The sequence below is a fragment of the Watersipora subatra genome, chromosome 2 (genome assembly GCF_963576615.1).
Source record: "Watersipora subatra chromosome 2, tzWatSuba1.1, whole genome shotgun sequence".
NCBI lineage: Eukaryota > Metazoa > Bryozoa > Gymnolaemata > Cheilostomatida > Watersiporidae > Watersipora > Watersipora subatra.
The window spans coordinates 17,941,178-17,956,916 of NC_088709.1; the positions used below are offsets into that span (position 1 = coordinate 17,941,178).

Sequence of the window (15,739 nt, forward strand, 5' to 3'; positions counted from 1 at the left end):
TGATGTCACAATTTTCGAGCCTATACCATTGAACATTTCTGCGGTCGAGCTCTGGGGAAATCTTATTAACACCAACCAATGTCTGTCTCATCATGTCAAACAATGGTTCATTTGAAAGCCATGATATTGAAGAACCTGAATAAGCTGAAACAGTACTTATGTGATTGATGTACTTTGAGTATATTTGGTTTTTATTGTTTGAAGAAGGCTGTTTGTAGGTAGAGTCTAACAATTCTACTACATGTTGATATTACTCAGTGACTGGTATGACAGCCCTTCTTTAGTAAATCGCTATCGTATTTAGTCTGCGAAGTTTTTGATGTTTGCTTTCTCTAGTTAGTTTGTAATTTTTGTCCATGTGATTAGCAGACAGAAGTCATAGTTCACTCACCTGATGTTTAGTGATCAATTTGGTTATATATGGTTGTTTAGTTTTAATCTGTACACTTCCTGTTCAGTTATGATTGAGTGCCCAGTTAGTATCTACTCTTATAGCCTATCATCACGTGAAGGATGTGTCTACGTGGACAATACAGACATAGATGTTGAAGGATGGCATCTCGGCAGCTGTGATAAAGATCTTAGCTTTATTTGTCAGCGACCTCAAGGTGACCCTCACGTAAACCTGCACAATTTCTTTACGACGTTCAGTTTTAAATGTTCATTTTGCAGGCATATTTGACATTAGCGTATTGAATACAAGTTTTGAAAGTGCTCTGTAAGCTCTTTAAAGGTTGACTTGCAACATACAACTTTACATTACATTTGTTTCGTATCAAAAGGTTCACCATGTCTTACTCTGCTGTGTTGTAGGTTCAAAGTATGTGGAAATGTGATTATAAGCTCTTAAAAGCTCAAAAACCAACAGTTAATCGCAGCCATCACGAAAACGCCGTAGTTTGGAATTTCTTTATTTCGATATCATACTCAAACATTGTGGTTATTGTTTTGACACGTGATGTTATCACATAAAATATAAGGCCAATAAAATTCTCAATATAAAACATCTCGTAGCACTAGTTTATGACAAACACTTCGGGTTCTACTGGAAAGCCCTTATCAAATATAGATGCTCGCTACTTTACAGCTTCATTTCAGCTTTGTCTAATCATTTATTCGTAATCTGATCATGTGACCCATATTTTCTGCCAAATTCTGCGAACAATTTCTGCAGCATTTTTCGTCTATCATAGGTGACCAACAAGCTCCTCATGTTTATCAGAGGATGATATGCACCCCCTCGAGCTAAGGTTAAAACATTACACTAATTTTTAGGCTAGGTTTTGAGATATCAGTGCTCAAAGTGACAGCATTATATTAATAATGAAATAGATGCGTAAGGACAATAGACATGGTTTTATTAAAGACGTGAAGTTTATTTGTGAAAATATTTTGACGAGTGAGGTTGCATGAAAGTGTAAACAAAAGCACATCGTGTTCAACTACGTCAAATTTAAGTCGTTTTGAGAGATATGGCGTTTTGACCTATGGCGTTTTCATGATGACTGCGATTAACTGTTCATTTTTTAGCTTTTAAGAGCTTGTGATCAAATTTCCACATATTTTGCACCTACAACACAGCAGATTAAGACATGGTAAACCTTTGGATACCAAATAATTGTAATGTGAATTTTGTTGCAAGTCAACCTTCAAACATAACGCATATTTTCGTTTTCCAAGTCTTGCACCTATTATATAGCAATGCCTCTATGCACTTGCGTGGCAATAGCAACATTAAGAGAGTTTGTATGTGTTTAGCAATACCAACATTAAGGGAGTAAACACATTTATATTTTGTGAAAGATGCCATCAAAACAACCCATACTAAGCTTCAGCAATCCACACTAGGCTCTCATTTCTGCCAACATTGACAAAATGTATTTCTTTTACTTGTTATCTGTAATTACTGTAGGCTGGTAGAGCCATTCCAACTTAATTTTTGATAATCCTTTACTTAGAGTTTCAGCTTATAAGACTATAAACTGCTGCTAACTGCTTTTGTGTCAGTATGAGTTGATTTATCAAGTTACCAACTTGGTCGCAAGGGCACTATATTGCTGCAACTTCAAGCCACTTGCATGCAGGATTTACATTCAAACACCTGTCAGCACTTGTCTAACACCTGTCAGCTATCAGGTGAAGGGATGATAGTTTGTCAGTTGCTATTTGATGAATGTCGGGTTTACATCCTGTAGCATAGAGAACTTTATTTGTTTGTCTCATTCTAGAGGTTGTAAAATCGAACTTCATGACAGAAAAGATACTTCAAAACTTTTTGGTAAACAATGTGATTATATTGAAAGCAAACTTGTCAACAACTCACTGGTTAATCAATACATATTTTGTCAATGTTCATTGTTGTGACATTTACTTGGCAGGTGTTTGCCCATCTGGTTGGGTGACGCTAAATGGCAGGTGCTATGAATTTCGGATGCGTGACAAGCAGTCTTGGATGGGCGCTAAGAAAAGTTGCATGAACCAGAACGCCACACTTATGCAGATTGACTCTCCAGTCGAAAAAGATTTCATAACAAAGTCCCGTTACTTCTTCGATTTGGATGTTGGAGCCATATGGATGGGTTTTAGTGGTTTGTTATTATATGACCTCTTCACCTCTTGACCTATACATTCCAATAACAATCTGCTTTTACCTTTTGATCAGAAATCGTTCAAGGATTCATTTACTAAGTTTTCCTCAAGATGTGTCTACAGTAAAAATCTAAAAACACCATGTTTTCGCTAATTCGCGGCCATTGGAATCCATTGACTGCGAGAAAATAATAATAAAAAAACAGCATTTGTATACTAATGACTTGTAATATAGGATTTGTTTAGGGAACATTCAGTGGCAATAGTAAATAGATGCTATCTATGTCTGTTTTCTTTCCAAAACTAATTACCATCAACGAGCATAATTTGTGTGAATATCAAGATTTTGGAAATTAAATTTTCCAGGTAAAATCTCAATCTAAAAATCTAAATTGACATGCTATGCAAATATTGCAGCAAGTATTTATACCATGCAGTTAGTTTAGTGAACTACCATTGTAGAATAATCGCTCGACAATGGTGAGGTTATATTACCCTCAAACAAACAGTAGGCTAAAGTGAAAGCACTCGTCCTATTTTACCCTCGAACAAACAGTAGGTTAAAGTCAAAGCACATGTTCTGTAGTACCCTCAAACAAACAGTAGGTTAAAGTGAAAGCACTCGTCCTACACTACCCTCAAACAAACAGTAGGTTAAAGTGAAAGCACTCGTCCTATATTACCCTCGAATAAACAGTAGGCTAAAGTAAAAGCACTTTTCCCATTTTACCCTCGAACAAACAGTAGGTTAAAGTCAAAGCACATGTCCTGTAGTACCCTCAAACAAACAATAGGTTAAAGTGAAAGCACTCGTCCTATATTACCCTCACACAAACAGTAGGTTAAAGTGAAAGCACTCGTCCTATATTACCCTCGAATAAACAGTAGGTTAAAGTGAAAGCACTCATAAAGTGATTAATTAGAAGGAGTCCTGGAATATGCATGAACATGAAGATTTCTGTGTTGCAGCCTACCTTGAAGCTTATCGGTGGCTCTCTGGAGATGTTGTTAATTCCTCTCTCATAGTTATACCCGACAACCTCGCTGCCAACAATCCACAATGTGGCCTTGTTTATACAGGTATAAGCGGAACATCAACATTTACAGGCTACTATGCTCTTGATAATATTTTGCCCTAATATATAAAATTTAACCTGCCATTTCCAGTTTCTTTTGAATGAAAATTACACAAATATTTGTTTTATCTCTATTCTGTTTTGATAAAGATATTCCCGTTTGCATTGTATTGAGATATTTTACCAGATGGTGTTTTTATATATTATGTAATGCTTAGAATCTTTTTTGTTATTATCATCCTTATATCGTTATCTTTAGTTATATTATTGTTCACTGTTAATTGATTCAATTAATCACTATTATTGATAACATCTAGTTCATTGTGATGTTACTAATACTCAGCTTAGAAGTTCATTATTGGAGTGCTATGCTTCCTTTTATATCCAGTTCATCATCACCTGTCTGCCTTATTTACTAACATATCTTATTATACCTTATTATAATCGTGGAATACTCATTACAAGAAAATATTAGTTTTTTGATATAATTTATTGCTCAACTGCAAGTATACAGATTTTGTAAGCTCTGTGTGTTACATAAATTTTCACACAGTTTTATGCAGGAGGTACATTCTTTTTATAGAAGAATTTGACATTTTTCACCAGTTTGTATTGCTCTACTGTTTGGAGACTGCAATAATTCATGTGTTGTTATTACCAGATAATGATGGTAAGATGACAGTTACTGACAACTGTGCCAACAGATTCCCATACATTTGTGAGGCTGCAGCTACAGACTCTGTTATTGAGTATCATCATCCTCCAGGTGTGTCTGTCTATTAGATAACCTGAACTGCTGGTCAGACTACCGGTCAGGTTACATATTGTTACTATTATTATCATCATTATTACTACTACTATAGTATTGTTATTATTGTTTATTTTTAACAGCCTTCAGGTATTGTATACCGGTATTTTGTGAGAGTCTTCCGAGTATTTGCGAGAACATATTTTTAGCACTCGCTTCAATATTTTAGCTCATCCAAGAAGATCTACAAGATTCGTACCTTATTTGCTTCATTATTATTACTATTATTGTGTGAGCCATGTTTTCATAACGTCATCCTGTAACTTATCTGGCCAACCTATCAGCCTTTATTTGAATACTTCTGAATGCATCCATAAAGAACAGTTACAATTGTAAATCTCTTACAGTGGACACTTTCTGTGAACCAGACTACTATCAGTACAGAGGTCGATGCTACAAGATGAACTCTGCAGAGAAATCATATAATGATGCACAAAAGGCGTGCAGTGATGTGGGTGCTACCCTAGCAACCCCTTCTAATAGTCAGGAACAGGCTTTTATTAATTGTGAGTTAGATATCGTGAAACCATTATTTGAACGCCATGGCGCTCTATCTTTCAACACTTCCCTTAAAGCGATGCTTTATTAGAGGTGGCATTCAAATAAAGGGTGACATTGTATTTTTCAGAATATTGAGAAGATAAGTTTAACCTTTTCACTGCGATTTTAATGTCGCCTATATTTTGCACCATCCTTTGGGCGGATCAACATAAACCCCTTTGGATGCAAGAATTTTGCGAAATTGCCTCAAACTTGTCATAAATCTTTAAATAAATATGCACTGAGAAGCTGATACATGTTTCTATCCGTTGAGCTCTATTGCTTGCAATTATCCTACAATGATCTTATAGCCCGCATTGCAATTTGTTTGAGCTTCTAAGTTTTTATTTAATTATAAATTTGAAGGCGTATTTTCATTTTATAACTATATTCAAAAAGGTTGCGTGAAAGGTCATTGCACTCATTGATATGTTTGCTACAGTTTGCAGCCTAAACTAGTTTTTTATGTACAATAGAAGAAGAGTTACGAGCGTCGATCAATTGTAAGATCAGATTTTACTGCAACGATACTATCAAATAATATGCTATAAATCTGCAAATTTATAAGTTATATAATAGTAATCTATTAAATGCTACAAGTATATATTCAAGAACAATTGACGTAAACAAAACATATTTATTACAAATTAACCTTTTTAAAACAGAAATATTAGCATCGTTTGCTCAGGCAGTTGCTTTCTGATTGTTGCTTTCGTTTGCAACCATTTCATATTTTTTTGGCTGTTTATTACTTTCCACAGTGTTTTTTGACCTCAACTCCTCTTTTGTACAGCTGAGCTAGTTGATGTTAGCCCAAACAATTTTTTAACAGAGCAAAATCTTTACGCAATGTATTTTTGAATACATGTATGCAATCAAAATAGTCTCCGAATTTTAGCCCCAAAATACGTAGTAGCACAGATTCCATCGTAAATGCGCAAAATATTTTTTACTTGCATCAAAATATCAAGACTGCGTTAAAAAAGAAACTACTATTAGCCGGATACAGTTACTAATTATTTCTATGGTGTTGCATTCACAGTTTTAACAAAAAAAACGCTAAAACTTGGAATTGGAAAATGGACTTCGATACGAACGAAAACAACAAATGAATTAATTGCTATTGATGTAATCGAGTCATAATCAGTATGATTTTGTGGACATTCTTTTACTGATCACTTGCTATTTTGGGTTCATAAAAATTGAGAATGTCAAACAGTGGCTGTGAGATGAAGGTGGCATTCAATTAAAGGGTGGTGCTCTATTCTTCAACCCATTTTCCATAATGGCGCGCAAATAAAGGTGGCGTTCAAAATTTGGTGACATTCAAATACAGGTTTTACGGTAGATATAGCTCAATTACTCTTCAAATAGTGACTGTAATAATTTGGTGTCAGCAGTGGGATTCATATTTGTTGTGCTATTACTCTTACATTTTGTTTTGCCTTAACTAAATTCTGGTGAGAGGTGGCTCCAGCATATTGTAACTCATACTAGGAATCAGAGGAGATAATTACTGTTGGTAGGGCATGTTCAAGGTTAGTCTTAGTTCTCTGAGCTGGACCGAACTACTTTCTCCTGTAGCTAACCTTTTTTTGAATTATAGTTAATCTTTATAAGTGTTTATCAATTCTCATTTTTAGTAAGGTCTTTATTGTTGCATTTGGTCTTCAGAATCTTTGCTTGGTCTTTATTACTTAGTATCTTTGTAGGCGCTGGCCGTTTATATCTTAAAAGAGTTAACATATATATTTGTCATTTTTATAAATGCACAAAAATTTGAATTTTAAAGCAGTTATTTCTACAAATGTAAATTAAATTGCTAGTTGTTGCTCACTCATTTGCAAGAGCTCATATTAGAGAACGTGTTTACAGCTCATACAACCCAAATATATTGGATTGGTCTGACCAGTTGGGGAAAGACTGAAAATTGGAAATGGGTCGATGGTTCGCCAACAGAATACAGGAACTTTATTAGTAATTATCATGGCATGCTTAGATCAGGTGAGTGACTAGTCCAACATCAACCTTTGTTTGTAGTTCTAGCTGTATAGTCAATATACATACTGTGTATAGACTATGTACATGTTTATGGATGTAAATGTGCTTTTCTGTGCCTTTAGGTAGTAATTGCGTGTTTATTCTCGGCAAGCCTGGAAGAAATAAAGGACAGTGGACTCCAGGCGTATGCGCATCCAAGTTTGCATTTATATGTGAAAAGCCAGGCAGCAAATTCAAGGTCACCACTACACCCCTTCCAGGTATGGTCACCAGATTGTAAGTACATACAACATGTACTATGGGCAAACTATCACAAAAATTGTATGTTTTCAACCTTACAAGTTTTCTATTTAAACCTAGCAACTAGCAAGGGCTGAGCGGTCGCATTTATTCTACAATTTACTTTAAATCCGAAAATGGAAGTGTTAGCTATTGTCAATGAATTACTGACATTAGCTGATGAAGATACAACATAGAATAGCAGCATATATGAGTTCACAGACTGATTGGATATTTCCAAAGTTTGTTTCCTCTGTTCATCAGTTAGAAATAACTAGCTCTATTCTTTTACAGAATACTTAAAAAAAAGATAGATTTTATCACTAATTTAAAATGTTTTTACTTTTTGTCTATCTCCTTCGGCCATTTTGAAGCTTTACTTGGGTCAGCAGCGGAGGTAAGGTGCTCATATGGAAATTTGTTTCCTGGCAGTGGCATTTTTTTCAGCATATCATCTGTGATGCATCATCATTCCACAAGTCCGCGTTTCCTGCCTCATCTAGTTATGGACTTAATGATATATATTTTTAGCTATTAATCCTGAATGTGGGGAAGGATGGAGAACCCCAGTAGTTTATGCTGTGGGAACTCATCTCAACTACTGCTATCAGCTGAATGAAGAAAACAGAGTTTGGTCAGAGGCTGAGGCTGATTGCAAGACAAAGGGCGGACAACTCGCAAGTGTAACATCACCCTACGAACAGATTGTTATTGAATGTATGTTCATTGTACTCAGTCACTGAATGATTAGATTGATGAAACTTTCTATCTGAGCATCATTTGCTGTTCAGACAGTAAGTTCAGATAGTAAGTTCAGATAGTAAGTTCAGATAGTAAGTTCAGATAGTAAGTTCAGATAGTAAGTTCAGATAGTAAGTTCAGATAGTAAGTTCAGATAGTAAGTTCAGATAGTAAGTTCAGATAGTAAGTTCAGATAGTAAGTTCAGATAGTAAGTTCAGATAGTAAGTTCAGATAGTAAGTTCAGATAGTAAGTTCAGATAGTAAGTTCAGATAGTAAGTTCAGATAGTAAGTTCAGATAGTAAGTTCAGATAGTAAGTTCAGATAGTAAGTTCAGATAGTAAGTTCAGATAGTAAGTTTAGATAGTAAGTTTAGATAGTAAGTTCAGATAGTAAGTTCAGATAGTAAGTTCAGATAGTAAGTTCAGATAGTAAGTTCAGATAGCAAGTTCAGATAGCAAGTTCAGATAGTAAGTTCAGATAGTAAGTTCAGATAGTAAGTTCAGATAGTAAGTTCAGATAGTAAGTTCAGATAGTAAGTTCAGATAGTAAGTTCAGATAGTAAGTTCAGATAGTAAGTTCAGATAGTAAGTTCAGATAGTAAGTTCAGATAGTAAGTTCAGATAGTAAGTTCAGATAGTAAGTTCAGATAGTAAGTTCAGATAGTAAGTTCAGATAGTAAGTTCAGATAGTAAGTTTAGATAGTAAGTTCAGATAGTAAGTTCAGATAGTAAGTTCAGATAGTAAGTTCAGATAGTAAGTTCAGATAATAAGTTCAGATAGTAAGTTCAGATAGTAAGTTTAGATAGTAAGTTCAGATAGTAAGTTTAGATAGTAAGTTCAGATAGTAAGTTCAGATAGTAAGTTCAGATAGTAAGTTCAGATAATAAGTTCAGATAGTAAGTTCAGATAGTAAGTTTAGATAGTAAGTTCAGATAGTAAGTTCAGATAGTAAGTTTAGATAGTAAGTTCAGATAGTAAGTTCAGATAGCGGGGTTAATCAACTTAATGCTTGCATCTTTGAATTGGATCAACCTTTTTTTTGTATTTAAAAATGGTACCAATTTTGCTTTCTGCGATTTGTGAAAGGTATTTTATTTTTCTTATTTTTGTGTTCAGATATACTGAGTTTACATACTGTGAAAAGTTGGAAGTGATTTTAATTTTTTGGCACCTAATGATGTGACAATCAATTTGACTCACATTTCAAGACAAATGATTTTGAACCTAGTTGAAATGGTAACACTAAACTTCTGGCAACTGTTCTCTCTCTTTCTTTTTCTCTCTCTCCTACAGTCAGTATAGGCGACTAAAGCTGTCTATAGTTGTGACTATATACATATGATACCAGATCTCCAATCAGCTTGAATACAGGCAATCATCTGCCATGAATTTGTAGATGCGAGATGCAGGTACATAGATGCGAATATAACAGTTATTGTGGAAGCCGGTCTTGTTACATTCCATGTTCATGGCCCAACCACCTCAGACTTTTTTCGGCTGTTCTGGTTGTTTACATTCATATTTTTTCGTAGTTGCCCTCTCTTACCGTTTGTAGAACAATATTTTAATGGTTAACTCCAATGATCCTAGTACTCATATCTACTCAAGGCATAGAGACTGCAAAGTGTAGATCAGCAAATATGTGGTCAGACCTTTATATATTTTGTTTTAACATAGCTGAGGCATGTATGCGGTTACATGTTCTGATGCGTGGTGCATGGAAAACGACCAGTAACTTTATATCTTTAGCCTACATTCCATACAAACTGCCCGGAGTCTCCATGTGGATTGGGGGTAGTGACATGACTAGCAGCTCAGCTTGGGGCTGGGCTGATAGCAGCATTTTTTCCTACATTAACTGGGATGACCTGAATACACACAGCAAGTCACATGTACAGTGCTTGACTATGAATCTTGAGACAAAGAAGTGGTTTCCTGAAGACTGTAACAAGAAGAAATCGTACATGTGTAAAAGACCAAGTAAGTCTCACATATATAACCAATCATATCACCAATTTGTGTAAGAGACCAAGTCAGTTTCACTTATATAACCAATCGTATCACCAATTTGTGTAAAAGACCAAGTAAGTTTCACTTATACAACCAATCATATCACCTATTTTGATGATACATTTATAAGTAACTTGCACAAAATTTCAGTAGATTTTATCAGATGTTATTGGTGTTTTTCTCTCATTTGGGATAATTTTAATGCTTTGGGTTATCTGAGTACCAGGTTGTTTTAAGATTGAAATCGACTAAATTTAATTGCGGTTAAAACACTCAGATCAAGTAAAAGTGTGATTATGACGTCTATAATTACAAAGAGACAACAGAATAGAGACGTGTAACGCTGCAACTTGAACATAATAGCCAATGTAACGGTAGCAACTAGTGATGTCATTACGCATGTATTTTTCTTCTGGTCGTTTTAACTTGATCAGGTTTTGTGGATTTCAATTTTGAAACATGCTGGCAGTCAAATCACCTCAATTAACAAAAGTAATTGCAACTGATAGAAAAATACCAATACTTTCTGATAATCTTTACTAAAATTTAATGGAAGTTCATCTTTAAAGACCCACCATTCAGTCGGCTTATGCGAATAATCAAATTTGTAAGCTAACCAATCGCATGACATGTGTTGATGATAGAGCCTTTAGTCTAACCAATCACAGGGCTCATGCCAATAATATGGTGGCTAGCTATTGATTTGGCATCGGCTGCTATAGCAACTTACGCCAAATTTCTAGTCTGCTGCATGCATCATCATTTTTCTAAATATAATTGATTATGCTGACCTTCTGTTGCAGAAATAAACCAGCCAACAACCACAACACCCCTGCCTCAGAAGATAACTACTCTCCCACCAGGTATCCAATCTATCTATCTCAAAATTATTTGTTTGCTTGCGAGAACTTTTATAACTGACATGATAGGCTATCAGAACATGGCCATGCTGGCTGTCTGATCTCATGGATGGCATATGTAAAATACTGTTGTTCTGTTGTTATAGTATAACAGTAAACAAATTACGATGTATTATATTAACTACTGTACATGTTTTACATGAAGTTTTGTTATGACTTGATTTGCTTATGACTTGATTTGTTATGACTTGATTGTCATCTGCTTATTGTGTGTATTTACTGCTTTAGGCACTAAGAAAACATGCCCACAATCTTACCGTTTGGTTGGCTCTAACTGTTATAAAGTGTACAGGAAAGCCGCTACCCAGCAGGTTGCCAAAGACACGTGTAAACAAGATAGCGCTTTTCTAGCAAGTGTGAAAAGTGAACTAGAGAACATCAATGAGCTGAAAGCTATCCATAAGCAGTCAGGTATGACTAACAGTTATAGTGACCAGTAGTTATAGTGACCAGTAGTTATAGTGATCAGTAGTTATAGTGATCAGTAGTTATAGTGATCAGTAGTTATAGTGACCAGTAGTTATAGTGACCAGTAGTTATAGTAATCAGTAGTTATAGTGATCAGTAGTTATAGTGACCAGTAGTTATAGTGACCAGTAGTTATAGTGACCAGCAGTTATAGTGACCAGTAGTATCCTATATCTCACTGTTTGTCTGAGCAATTATCTGATTGTCGGACCTTTTCCTTGAAGGTCAGAAGGGCAACAGCTGGATTGGGCTCGAGGACAGAGATCTGAATGGGGTATTCACATGGACCGATGGCACTCCGGTTGCCTTTGTTGACTGGGGCTTCCATCAGCCTACTCAAACCAGCTACTTGCGCTGTGTTGTCATGAATGAGGTTTGTAGACCCTGTTCGGAGGACAAAATAACTTTTTGTTAATATTTACTGTTTTACAGAGAAATTTTGGTTTTTATTTCAAATAGTGTGCATTTCAGCTTAGAGATGGTAAAGGGTTAAACTCACAAAATGTTTAATAAAAAATCAAAGGCAAATCGACCATGTTCTATAAAATGCTATGCAATTTCAACTACATCTGTGAAAGATTAACTCTCAAGCTTTTCCGACATTATTTATTTATAAAACTCAATAGTTTAAAATAGCCTGTGCTCTAAGACTTTAGGGAATAGTGCGTCACTGTTTTTTATAATGGCATAACGTTATGATATTTCAACTAGAGTTGTGTTGAAGTTGAACCACCTGAATACATCGTAACATTATTTACCATACAATGGAATCTGAGGTGAATGTCATTATAGGGCTAGATTTAGTTCTGGTGGTCAAGGGCTTTTCTTAAATGTTCGTTTTGCAAACAAGGAACTCATTTTCCAAGTATGTAAAAAGTTAAAAGTCTTTGATAGAATAAAGTATGTTGGTCACTGTAAAATTTTCGCCCAAGTATAAGAATCGGTAGCTTTTTTGCTTTCAGACCAGATAGTCTCATGCTGCCTTTTATGTGTACAAAATAATACGCACACAGGAGGTATTATGAGCAAAAATTATTTTCTTGCCGAACTTGGCAAGATTTTGCGCTATTTTATCTACAAGAGGGCTTTATAGGTTTTTCACAGCTACGCAAGTAAACAGCTAGTTTTTCACCTGACTAAAGCAGTTTATCTTTTTTAAGAATCAATCAAAAAATAACATGTTTTACGAAAAGGAAAGCGTATAAATAAACGCTCAAAAAGTAAGATGATCAATAGCACCACACAAATACAAGACCACAGCTAACAATTTTTCCTGGAATATTAATAATGACAGATGCTATCAGTTAATACTAGATATGACTATTTAAATGTACACTATGTTGATATGAGTGTAACTGGCTTTATGACAGGTATGGACATATTCAAGGCTTTTATTGTCTTCTTTCATTCTGTTATGATTATGACCTGCTGACAATGTTGCTTATGAACAGGCATTCCTTAATAAGCTCGGCAGCTGAAGCTGAAAATCTCTGCCAGACTAGTCACTGGTGGGATAGTTTTGTTGTCTTTTCTCTATCTTTTTTGGTAGAAATAGCAGTAATCCGGGGAGTTACTACTGTCTTATTATTGCTCATGTTTTAAACTATGTAGAATACAGTATTTATATGTGTACTTGTGAATATATATCTACAACTGCATGAGTAGATATAAGCCATAAGTGTAGCATTTATTCATAAACAAACTTCAAACTAATTTTTGCAAATTAGTCCGTTAGGTGTGAATCAAAGTAAAACATTTTAGGAGAGTTTTAAAACCTTTAAACCTTGCATATTTTTCTTTGAGTCATTTGTCTTGCTTAGTCTTGTTGATCGTGAGCCACCACAAATATCTACAAGAATAAATAACGTAACTTAATCAAGGTTTATTGACTGATAGCCCTTCTAGATGAAAACTCAGTTAATCCTGTTAATGACAGGGTATAGAAATAATGAGATTACTGACAGGGTATAAATATAATGATAGTACTGACAGAGTATAGATATAATGATAGTACTGACAGGGTATAGATATAATGAGAGTACTGACAGAGTATAGATATAATGATAGTACTGATAGGGTATAGATATAATGATAGTACTGACAGGTTATAGATCTAATGAGAGTACTGACAGGGTATAGATATAATGAGAGTACTGACAGGGTATAGATACATGTATAATGAGAGTACTGACAGGGTATAGATATAATGAGAGTACTGTTGGAGTATAGATATAATGAGCGTACTGTTGGAGTATAGATATAATGAGAGTACTGTTGGAGTATAGATATAATGAGAATACTGTTGGAGTATAGATATAATGAGAGTACTGTTGGAGTATAGATATAATGAGAGTACTGTTGGAGTATAGATATAATGAGAGTACTGTTGGAGTATAGATATAATGAGAGTACTGTTGGAGTATAGATATAATGAGAGTACTGTTGGAGTATAGATATAATGAGAGTACTGTTGGAGTATAGATATAATGAGAGTACTGTTGGAGTATAGATATAATGAGAGTACTGTTGGAGTATAGATATAATGAGAGTACTGTTGGAGTATAGATATGCTTTGTAAAATATTTTAGCTCCTTTTTTATGATTGCGCATTTAAGTAGTTAATTTTATATATTGTAAAGGCGACTGATTTGTAGAAAGGTTTTTGGGATGTCATGCTGTGTGAAAACCTAGCTGATGGTTTCATATGCAAGATGTCAGCCACCCTTGTAGGAGGAGATCCCACAACAGATATGGCCAAGCTTTGTCCTCCAATGACGGTACATAGATAATTTGGGCACTGATTGTTGGTATACCTAATGTTGGAGTTGTGCTTTCAGTTTCAATTGTTTTGCTGTCTATATATAGCATAATTTTTCTATATATAACATATTTTGTCTATATGCTACCGTTAAGCTTGTTTACAATTTAAATTAAAACAAAGAGAATTATCATAAGTATTTTTCTTTATTTTAAATGATATCTTCTGCTTTCTCGGTTTATAAGCCGTCACAATTGATGAATAATAAATATAACTTATGTATATTTGATTCGTTGAAATGAGTAGTCCTCATTGGATGGAATTGTAAATTTTGTTGTGATTCTTTTTATTTGAAATCAGCTTCATTCGAGATTTATTTAAGAGGACTCACAAATTTTTCATTAACAAAAGGTGACTTTTGAATCAATGGTAAATTGTCAGAAACGATGAAGCGCATTATGGATGTCAAAGCAATTTATTTTTCTGTTTCATTAGTAGTTATCGTAATTGTCCAACTAGATGAGACAACTCCAATTTTGAACTATAAGGAGCTCTAACCAATCAAATTCAGTTTATTAGACTGATGTCCTAACCAACTGAAATAATTTCTTTTGTAAATATATAATCTATTTTGAAATTTTTAAAAAGCTGTACACTGAGAACCATAATTTTCAAAGATAACAATGTTCAATTGGCATTCAAACTAGAAACATTTTTTTTTGCAAATCTTTTCAAATATTTATTCTTTTTCCATAGCTCTTACAGCTCTGGTATCTCTAGCAGTGCATGACCTTACGATATCATACTCGTGAATCTACTGTTGCGTTGAAATAAGGCGTCATTTTTTTCTGATTATCACACATGGTTAGTGTATATCTACACTGGATGGTGTACTGAACTTTATGCCAATGCCTTTTATATTAAGATTTTTTCTTTCTCTCAAGTCCGCCATTGTTGTTCGTAGACTCACATGACTGATACAACCTGCTACTTGGCTACATACAGTCAGTTTGTATGGGAGACTGCTAAAGAGTCCTGCAAAGTGAACAAGTTCGACCTTGCTTGGCTCGAAAGTCCGTAAGTAGCTTGTAGTAAAATCATCTGCCTTACCTTTCCTTGTCGTAACTTGTTTCATCATAGCTTTTTATGTTGATCTCCTTGTCTCATAAGGCAGCAGCTCACTTGCTTCGTAATGTCCTATCTCGTTTTGACTTTAGCATTGCATTGGTTATACTGGCACGGCTGTAAAGAACTAATACACACTATTCTTTAGTTAATATCTGGAAATATGCCAACCTGCCACCTTATTTGGGCAAATTTCATGGTTAGTAGCATAAACTATTCACATATTGTTCAGCAAGCAATGCATGGGTTGTAGGGAAGAGGTCGCTTATATTCTGGACATCTATAGACATACGAGTGTGTACAATCTCTGGCTAGGCTATACAAACATTAATGGTAAATACCTATGGAATACAGCTCCTGTTGACATTGATGACTACCTCCCCCAGTGGAACAAAGACCACACAGGTAGATCTTTTCTGATA

General features: G+C 34.8%; 1 protein-coding gene across 1 annotated transcript in view; it reads left to right on the plus strand.

Annotated features, from left to right (window-relative positions):
• The window catches only part of LOC137388012 (macrophage mannose receptor 1-like), a 53,077-nt gene that overhangs the window by 7,509 nt on the left and 29,829 nt on the right, over positions 1-15,739 (plus strand). Inside the window, exons 9-24 of the mRNA XM_068074532.1 lie at positions 496-619; positions 814-820; positions 2,379-2,588; positions 3,559-3,669; positions 4,327-4,431; positions 4,821-4,979; positions 6,889-7,017; positions 7,137-7,274; positions 7,825-8,010; positions 9,786-10,016; positions 10,850-10,909; positions 11,195-11,372; positions 11,675-11,807; positions 14,089-14,211; positions 15,157-15,269; positions 15,571-15,722. Coding sequence (XP_067930633.1) covers positions 496-619; positions 814-820; positions 2,379-2,588; positions 3,559-3,669; positions 4,327-4,431; positions 4,821-4,979; positions 6,889-7,017; positions 7,137-7,274; positions 7,825-8,010; positions 9,786-10,016; positions 10,850-10,909; positions 11,195-11,372; positions 11,675-11,807; positions 14,089-14,211; positions 15,157-15,269; positions 15,571-15,722 — 2,159 coding nt within the window. The remainder of the gene's footprint in view (positions 1-495; positions 620-813; positions 821-2,378; positions 2,589-3,558; positions 3,670-4,326; positions 4,432-4,820; positions 4,980-6,888; positions 7,018-7,136; positions 7,275-7,824; positions 8,011-9,785; positions 10,017-10,849; positions 10,910-11,194; positions 11,373-11,674; positions 11,808-14,088; positions 14,212-15,156; positions 15,270-15,570; positions 15,723-15,739) is intronic.